At 39.4% G+C, this 9096-nt stretch overlaps 1 protein-coding gene across 5 annotated transcripts in view; it reads left to right on the forward strand.

Moving 5' to 3' along the window:
• The first annotated feature begins 265 nt into the window (after positions 1 to 265).
• The window catches only part of pde7a (phosphodiesterase 7A), a 33091-nt gene continuing 24260 nt past the window's right edge, over positions 266 to 9096 (forward strand). For 2 of the 5 annotated variants that reach the window (XM_015015601.1, XM_015015609.1), the window contains exon 1: positions 266 to 1946. In XM_015015601.1, the coding sequence (XP_014871087.1) occupies positions 1809 to 1946 (138 nt within the window). In that variant the 5' untranslated portion in view covers positions 266 to 1808. The remainder of the gene's footprint in view (positions 1947 to 9096) is intronic. The other 3 variants (XM_015015622.1, XM_015015630.1, XM_015015618.1) reach the window with 2 other exon arrangements.

A 9096-nucleotide genomic window follows, 5' to 3' on the forward strand; every position in this document is an offset into this window, starting at 1 on the left:
AGGTATTGGAGAAGAAGAGAAGAAACACCAGATCTAACAGTGCAGATGACCTGAAGGCCACCATTAAAAAAACATCTGGGCTTCCATCACACCTCAGCAGAACCACAGGCTGATAACCTCCAAGGCATGCTGCATTAACGCAATAATTTTGCAAAAGGAGAGTATTTAGTGCATAGAAATGAATATGCTGTTAGGAAGTCTGACATTTCAGATTAAAATATCCTTTTTAAAATGTATCCTATGTTTTAATCATACTTTCAGAGACACTGAATTTGAGGTATTCGTTTTCTGTAAGCCATAATTATTAACATTTACATTAACAAATATTAAGGCTTGAAATGTTGCACTCTATGTGGAATGAATGCATACAATATGTGAGGTTTGATTTATTGAAAAGGTAGTGAACTTTTTGATGATATTCTTCCTTCTAAATGCGTCTGTGTGGTTAAATTTGACATTTTTAGTCACCACACACATGCAGCAAAATTGCCATAGCTTAACAGAGATTCAACATTTTGAAACGTTTGCTAAGCTGTATTTCAGCTCCCAAGTAGTATGACTCATGAGAGAAAGGTAATCACAGGCAATAATGTGGACCGCTGCAGGGCAAGCCCCGTTGTGGAGGAATACCCTTGAGAAAGTCCACGCCGTCTGCAAATGACTGCTCATATAATTCTAGGGATCGCCCTGGCTCCGCAGCCACTCACGTGTGTCGTTGCATACAGCCCTGAAAGCATTATCCAATCACCGTCTGTTTTACAAACACTGCCTTCACGCTATTGGCTAACCGTAAACAAGGGCGTTTTTTGGGGTGCTCGCTCCAACAGCACCATCTCTGGCAGGTGTTGTGCGCTTTAAAACCACACAGTAGGGTAATTTTTAGGACGATAGGCAGGTAGTTGTAGAGAATTAAGCTCTCTGTAGGTTCTTTTTTGTTCTTTTTTTGTTTTACGCGTTTATGTTTGTGCCACTGAAGTCGCTGCGGACCCCAGCGGAGCGGCGGTGAATGAGAGGAACGTCGGGGTTCCCCTCTCTCCTCTCTCTGAGCCAGACACTTTGTGTTTTACAACCAGCGGTGAATTAGACAACAGCTCCTTCAACATGCAGCCTCAGAAAAAAGACGGAAAAGCCCCTACATGTTGAATATATCTCACCACCGGCCGAGTCCTGAATGAGAGAGGAGTCCTTCACGACCGCGGCCGCCGTCAGGATCCCCCCCATTCCCGGAGCTGCCTCTGTTCTCCTTCGCCCGCCGGTGTTGGCACCAGAAAATGATATGTTGATGATATTTTCTGGAAGCGGTCGTGCCTTTTGTTTTCATCTCGGGGTTTGCGATATGCGGATCCGCGGGGACGCCACGGAGCCCGGACGAGCGGACGTTTTTGCTCTGCTTTGAAAAAATGAGGAAGCGATTTCATAAAGACCCAGAAAATGGCAAGAAGGTCTCGTCGTCCGTGGGCCCGGATTTGAGCAAAATGAGAAAGAAAGGGGCGAACGCAACAGCGACGGCATGAATAGTTTCCCACAGAATGACACCGAGGGATGTAAAACGGCGGAGGTAGACGAGACGCAGCATCGATGAAGGCGATCTGGACAAGTTTTGAGTCGCTCATAATGAACAGAAACACTTCACAGCTTCGTGTCAGATCGTTTTCACCATACTGAAAGCTATTTCCTTTCGCCTTTTTTGGAAATTTTTCCAATTCATCAGTCATATCTCTCTCTCTCTCCTTTTTTTTTTTAAACATTGCATGTTTTATTTTTTTTTTCTTTTATATTTTTGATCCGGAACCAGCCCTGACTGTTCAATGGAAGTATGTTATCAGTTGCCGGTTTTGCCTCTAGACAGGCCGGTTCCCAAGCATGTCCTCAGCCGGAGGGGGGCCATTAGTTTCAGCTCCAGCTCTTCCCTTTTCGGGGCTCCTGATCCAAGACAGCTGTCACAGGTAAAAAAAAAAAAAAAAAAAAATTATAATAATTATATATCAATTTTACTTTTACAGTAGGGCATGCACTCGTCTGCAATGAGGAATTTCACAGCAAGTGCATTAATAATTTGCAGGAATCGTGCAGGTGGTTGTTAGAGGTTTCTGCACACACGCAAACTAATTAGTATCTGCATCCTTATGAGGACATTTAGCTGAATCCAGTTTTTTAGTATGGAGATGGGAAGCTTTCAGACACCTTCTATCTGTCAAGCATGGTGGTGGCAGCATCATGCTGAAGGTCTGTTTTACTGCCAGAGAGTTGGTGTTGCAACAGCTGGGTGCTTGAAAAGTGGACACGATTGGGTGTGTCCATCCCAAACACAAAAGTGGGCAGATCAGATATCACAAATATTAAGCTTCTGGAAGGACCCTTACCCAAATCAAATCTCAAATGTTTGGTTAATGCCTAAAAACAGAGTCTGTCGCTGGAATCTAATAAGCTCTTGTTAGTCTGCCTATAGAGGAGAGGCCATCTAAATGTCCAAAAGTATGCCAGAGTCTTGTTAAGAAAGAAAATATTGTTTGTTGAATGTTTATATTAAAGCCTCCACGTAACGGGGCCCCAGATCTATAACAGGTGTCACAGTTAATCTAAATATCTTCAATAACAACTATACGGTCATGTTTGTGCTCACACAGGCCCCTAACAAACATCTTTCCACAGAATGCATAATCTGCAAAAATCTTGCAGGTGGATGCTGGGTATTAACATTTTTGAACACACAAAAGTTTGTATTTCTGTTCCTACTAGAACATTAAATTGACATTGACAACAAGTTGTATAGGCTACAACTTGTCACTTCTTACCACTAACCCGTACATTAAATGTGTGTTAAATGTAGTTAAAATGTAAAAGTTTAGGCATTAAAAGCTGTGAAAAACTGAAGATTCCAGATCTCAAACTATAATTTAACAGTTTCAAGCATTTAGCAGTTCATTAAAAAGGAATGGTGTGATGAATAATTAACATTTTTGACTTTTTAGAGCCTTTGTATTGTAGTACTGGTACTAGTCCACACACGCACGCACACACACACACACACACACACAAATGCAAACACATAAAATGAGCTTTCAGTTGCACAGAAGTCCTCACCATGTTCTTATCAGTTGGACCTTTTACAGCAGACAAGAAGCTGTCTCCCAACTTTGTATTTGTGCATGTTGACCTCAGATAAAAGGCCCCTCTTTCAGCGGGCGCTAACACGATGCTGGAGTTTCCTCCTGGGATTTATCAGAAGGAACGTGCCACTCTGTTATTTATGTTATCATACACTGACACATTGACATAGCATAAATTTTTGAGTAAGACGTGAACTTCCTTTTTTTTTTTTTTTTCTTGTAGCGCATTGAAAATATCCCTCTGGTTTGCATGCCTCTATTTATTTCACCTGCTGTGTGGGTAAAGATAAAAAGTGTAGGCAGAAACAACCATCTTCAAGTTGTAAGGTCACGTTTCTGCCTTTTATGATGTCTTCCTTGTGTTAGCTTGTACTGAGTCATTTGAAGCGTTTGTCTTTGACGTGACGCCCATTAGTTCTTTGTGCAGAAGAATAATGGGTGCTAGGTATTCCCTGTGTGCTCAGGAAAGATGTTTTAGAGACAAGTCATCAGGTATTTATATGTTTTTACCTTTTTTTTTAAATACTCCCTGCTGAGGATTTTTTGATTTTTCTTAATTTTGTTGGTTTTCTTGTCATCTTACAATTGCATTGCAAGTTTTGTCATTTTTGACTTCTAGCTTTTGTGTAAACCTCTACTGTGTACGTGTGACCGTTTTAGATGGATGTCTGTTTAAGCTATATGCAGCAGTTCCTACTGATAACTTTTTTTATTCATGCTCACAGGGTGTGAAGACCCAATGTATGGTGTTGAGAAATGAAGCTTGTATTCATGTCTGTAATGACATCTACCGGCTGACGTTGTGAAATGTCATAAAAGTTGGTTTAACAGCACTTTTAGAACAGTTCAGCCATCATATTTTAGTTTCAGTTATGAAGTAAAAACCGTTAGAAGACCATGTCAGTAGGTGGCATGCAACTTTATGCAGATGACACCATACTTTCATATTTCAGAAAATGTTGATGTCTATCAAGGATAAAACTCCATTGACAGAGCATCTATACATAATTTGATTTTTACCTGGACGATAACCTTATATGAAAAAGTTTGTAGGGTTTTATTGAAATGGGGTTAAATATAGTTGATCTGTATTTTTCATTATTGATAACTGGTGACAATATTTATGTTCGTGCTGCTGCAACCAGCTGTCCTTCCACACAATCCAAAAGTAGAAGGAATTTTAACCAGTTTAGTTAAGGAACAATTTGGTTGCTAAGTGTAAAAATTGTTGATGAGATATGTGAGTAATTCTGCAAAAACAAGCCACAGTACATCATATTGTCATCTTCCTAAAATAATGGCCTACAAATCATTTTTGTCAAAAGTGATTTATTTCATTTCTTTGCAAAAAAACAAAACAAAACAAATGAGTTGGGCCATTACTTTAGGAGGATGAAAATAAGAGAAAAACTGCATACCTTTCTGACTAATGGTAATAATGTCACACAGGCCTTAAATACTGACTAGAGGACAAATTAACATCATAATATCTGACAAAAATATGGCATAGAAAGAAACCAATACACTAGAGCTAAGTTTAGTAAAGAATGACTAAACGGCCTGTGAACTTAAACTTTGGTCTGTTAGAGAAAACAGTCACTACAGGATACTTTTTAGCTATGCTAAATATGTTATCTGCACAGTGATAGTCTGTTTTGTACGTCTCCACGAGTCTTTCAGCTATAGTCTGCTTGGTTTTCAAAATTTCCTTCCGTGTTTCAAAGGATTATCAGCCAAAGTGTAGCTTTCACAAAATCTAAGCAATTCTGATGGCTTCAAGCTGCAGTCTCTCTTGTGCAGAAAGGTTGGCGGCGTAAAATGTCCGACTTTATTTACCATTTCTTCCTCAAAACCAGTAATTGAGCCATAGTGTGCTTTCCATTTCAAAGAAAGTCTATTCATTTAACATCTACTGAAAACTCTCTAACTCTTTTGCTTTTCCCACAAACCCATCTGATCTGGTCAAGAATTTGTTTCAGGAGATGGCGGTGAAGATGCATTCAGGAATAAGAAATTGAGTTTCCACGAATTGAAAATGGTTTCCATTTTGGATGTCACGTGGAACAACATTGTGATAAATTGAATAGATTTTATTTATTTCCCAGAACCTTCAGATTAGATTCAGTGTAACGCTCCTTTTTAACTTTAAAATCTGATTCCGTTGTGTAGATTTCCACTGTTGTACTTTATAATTTAAACTGTAACTGAGCCAAACGAGACAACCGCACTGGTATGCTTTGTTTGCACAAACCTGTATTGGGTAAACTTCTCTCTTATTTAAGAACTTTTAACACCTTCAGACACATTGCAGGATTTCTGGTTCTTGGGTTTGCTTTTCCTTGGTGTACCCAGATATTTTTTTCTGAACTTGGAGAACTTTATTTAACACCTTGTTCATAGAATAACCTTCACAGACCACTAAAAGCTAAAAGGTTTCATCTCTTTAGGAGAATTTAAACAACATGCAAGTGAAGAGGTCGGTTACCGTTCTTGAGCTGTTTTGGATGCATTTATGTTGATGTCGGACGTTTAGTAGATCTCCAAGGGTTTCTGGTGAAATGGTTTCGGTCAGTGCAGTAAAATTCTCCCTTTGCTCCGTCTCAACACTCTGCCTCCAGCAGCTATAAAACCTTAAATCGCTTTTTTTCACTGTGATTCTTGGAACTTGGATCTCGGACCAAAACCAGGGAGAGTTCCCTGGAAAGGTCGCGACGCCTCTGAGTTGACATTGTGGTTCAATTTCTGTGCTGCTCATCTGCTAACAAACACAAGTTGCAACACTGTCCTTCCAGTTTGAGCTACATTGCAAGTTTTTTTCCTTTCTAGTCTGTTTCTGTTGCAGTTCTGGCATTTTACCTATTTTTTTTTTTGCCATAAAAAGTAAAAAAACAAAACAACTAAATTAGAAACATTAAGACCTGCAGCTGAAATGCTTCACCGCTCCTCTTGCAAACATTAACAAAAATGGGTGAACCTGCATGTATGCATGCAGTGGTGTCATTCAGCCGTTACTACAGAGCAATTACACTTCCACAAATATTATGTTTAGGCCTTATTTATGACCACAAGGGTGCGTTTGTCCTTGGTGGCTGCTGTGTTTTTGTGTGTGGTTCAACAAGCCTGTTGTTTGTGGAAGCAGGGCAGGACTGCCATGGCAGAAAGAGGCAGTTAGGCATGTGCCTGTGCTCTGTGGGCAGTGGTTTGGCTCGCTTCCACATTCACAGATGGCCGGAGTCTCAGTCTCTCTTCTTTCTCCGGCTATCTTGTTCCGCTCACTCACAAGCTCCCCTCTTTCTTCCTCCTCTACCCCTTCCCGCCGCCCCTTCCCTCGCAGATGAAGACATTTCCTCTTGTAAACAGTGGACAAAAGAGTTGGGTTGAAGACACAACTCTGTCTCAGAAGGATATCTCCCTTAGTGGCTGTGGAATGCTTATGATTTGGTCGAAAGTGGGGGAAGACCTTTGCCAATGAATAGATTTTTCTTCTTCTGTTGTCTTTGTATCCATGTGACACATGTTAGCGTCCTGAATTGTTGGAAGATAAAGTGAGTTTTTTGCCGGAATGCATTCAGGAAAGCTGGTTCCCCTGAAATATTCTTTCTTTGAAGAAAAACGACAGGTAAACACGAGCCAGCGACTGATTAAATTGGAAAGTCTAGAAGCGACATGCAGGGAGAAGGATGCAGGAACAGGTCATGTGGTTCTCCTATAAACTATGAAACACTGATTGCTCTGCATTGCTGCACACATTTTTACTGACAGTGACTTGAAAAAGTATTTGGAACCGTAGAACTTTTTTTTGCAATTTTGTCAAAATGTCTCCAAAAAACTTGAGTGTATTATTTGGATTTTATGCTACTTACCAACTCAAAGTAGCAAGTAATGTGTAAAAATGAAGTATACAGTTTCTTTTTTTTACAAATATAAGCAGTACTTAGGCAACGCTCACACAGCAGGCGACACAAATCCAATTTTTTTTTCTTCCCATTTGCAACCCATATCCGACTTTTTTTTTTTTTACGATGCTGAAGAAAGAAAAATTCAATTTGTGTATTTTTTTTTTTTGTGGAATTTAGTTCCAAGTTATTTGTGATAAATTTGTCTTTGCAGATTTTTTCTCTAAAATAGTTGAAAGAAAATGCAGCTTGTGGAAGCTGCAAAGCTAGCTGCTATTTTATATGCTACTGGCTGCTGTTTGCAAAGCAGCCAATCCAGGAGTGCCATTCATTTTCCTTGGTGCTGATTGGCTGTAAGCCTAAAAGCAGAGATAAGGAAACCATAGATGCTAACTTCTGCGATAGAGCTAAGATGGTTTCCAGTGGGCGAATTAATATACATTAAGCTGTGTTTGAACTATTAAAATAGACAGTTTATAAGCATTTTAATAGGGAGTCTAAAGTATCTGTATTTTTAGTTTTTCATTAGCAGCTGTGGTCTCTATCTTCCAGGAATACCAGGAGGCCACTGTGAAATTCGCAGCTATATGCCACTTATTGTTAAACTCGTATAACATACGAATAAATTCATGACCGAATGTTAAAAGTTTAAGCCATACGAGTACTTTTGCGCGACAGAATTGTAAAATCTAAATCCAGCAACTTGATGAAAAGACATTTTGCTCCCCAGTTTTTTCAATAGCTGCATTCATTCACATCCACATACCAACAATTCTGGTGAAAAAACACTGGTAAACAAATGGCATTGATTTGTTCTGTCACGTTGTTTTGGGTGATAATGGCAGGAAAGCAGCTCGGAGCTGTACACCGTGATCTACTCAGTCTGTTACGTCACCGTCAGACGGGCCGTCAAGATTGTTTTGTCATCTGATTGCAGATAACCCCCTTCAGATTTGAGATGCTTAGGGAGACGATAAGCTTGTGCATGAGGGTAAGAGATGGGTGTGTTTGTTCCACGCAGCGTAGATTCGTCTCTGCACAGATTTGATAAGGGAACACGAGGCAGCGGTTTCTTCTTCTGGGAGTTACTTTGTTGATTCAAACTGCCATCAGATTGACGTCGTTTCAGGATGTGGTAAGAATGCTAGAGGAGCTGCTCAGACTCTGAGCCGGGCGTTTCACAATCTTTCGCAAACTTTTAACCCCCGCTGCACCGAAACATAGGTTTTAAACCAGCTTTGCTGAAATGACCTGGAGGGCTTTTCAGAATGTTTATTTTGTGGTAAATGGACAACATCCTGTTTTCACCGAGACACTTTTCATGATTCACATCACGTTCTTCTCTGTCTGTGAGGAAGGGGGGGGGTGGCTGATGCCACATGACCACGATGTTTTTGTGCTGCAACGTCGAGTGCAATCAACCATGCAAAAGTGGTTTTACACATTGACACACTTTCAGACACACAATAACTACCCAAGCTGACTAATGTGTAATGCACATCTTTAAAGTTTTGGTAGATGTTTTTAAAAACTATTGGTTTGATTTTAACCCTCAATTATTTTTGTTTTACATCCTTTTTGTCATTGGCCCTAAAAATAATTTGCATTTATCGCAATGTATCAAAAGGTGCATGCCACTTTTATATTTATGATTCTTAGTCTAATTCAAATTGATAAAATATAATTTTCTTAAATGGCTGAAATATTAACATGTGACTTAGAAAATGTTTCACAATTCTTGAGTAAAATCAACAACTTTACACAAGCAGCTCCAGTGAGACACATCATCATAAAATTGCTTGTAGCCACATAATTGATGCACAAAAATATGTGTTAAATTAAGATATAATTGAAAATTTTTTATTTCAGTAATTCAGTTCATAAAATCAAACCTTTACAGATTAAATGAACACACAGTGATACATTTCAAGTGTTTGTTTTGTTTTGTTTTTTTTTTACTGATGAGAACTCAAAATTCACTCTTCCACAAAAATTAAACTAAGAAAATATTTTTCTTATTGGGGGGGGGGGGGCTGGGGACTGGCAAAAAAAACCCTTAGGTGTTGGGTTTTCCCCTAAAACCCTAATTT

Source organism: Poecilia latipinna, unplaced genomic scaffold (assembly GCF_001443285.1).
Source record: "Poecilia latipinna isolate Pla-1442-1.1 unplaced genomic scaffold, P_latipinna-1.0 Scaffold71, whole genome shotgun sequence".
Taxonomy (NCBI): Eukaryota; Metazoa; Chordata; class Actinopteri; order Cyprinodontiformes; family Poeciliidae; genus Poecilia; species Poecilia latipinna.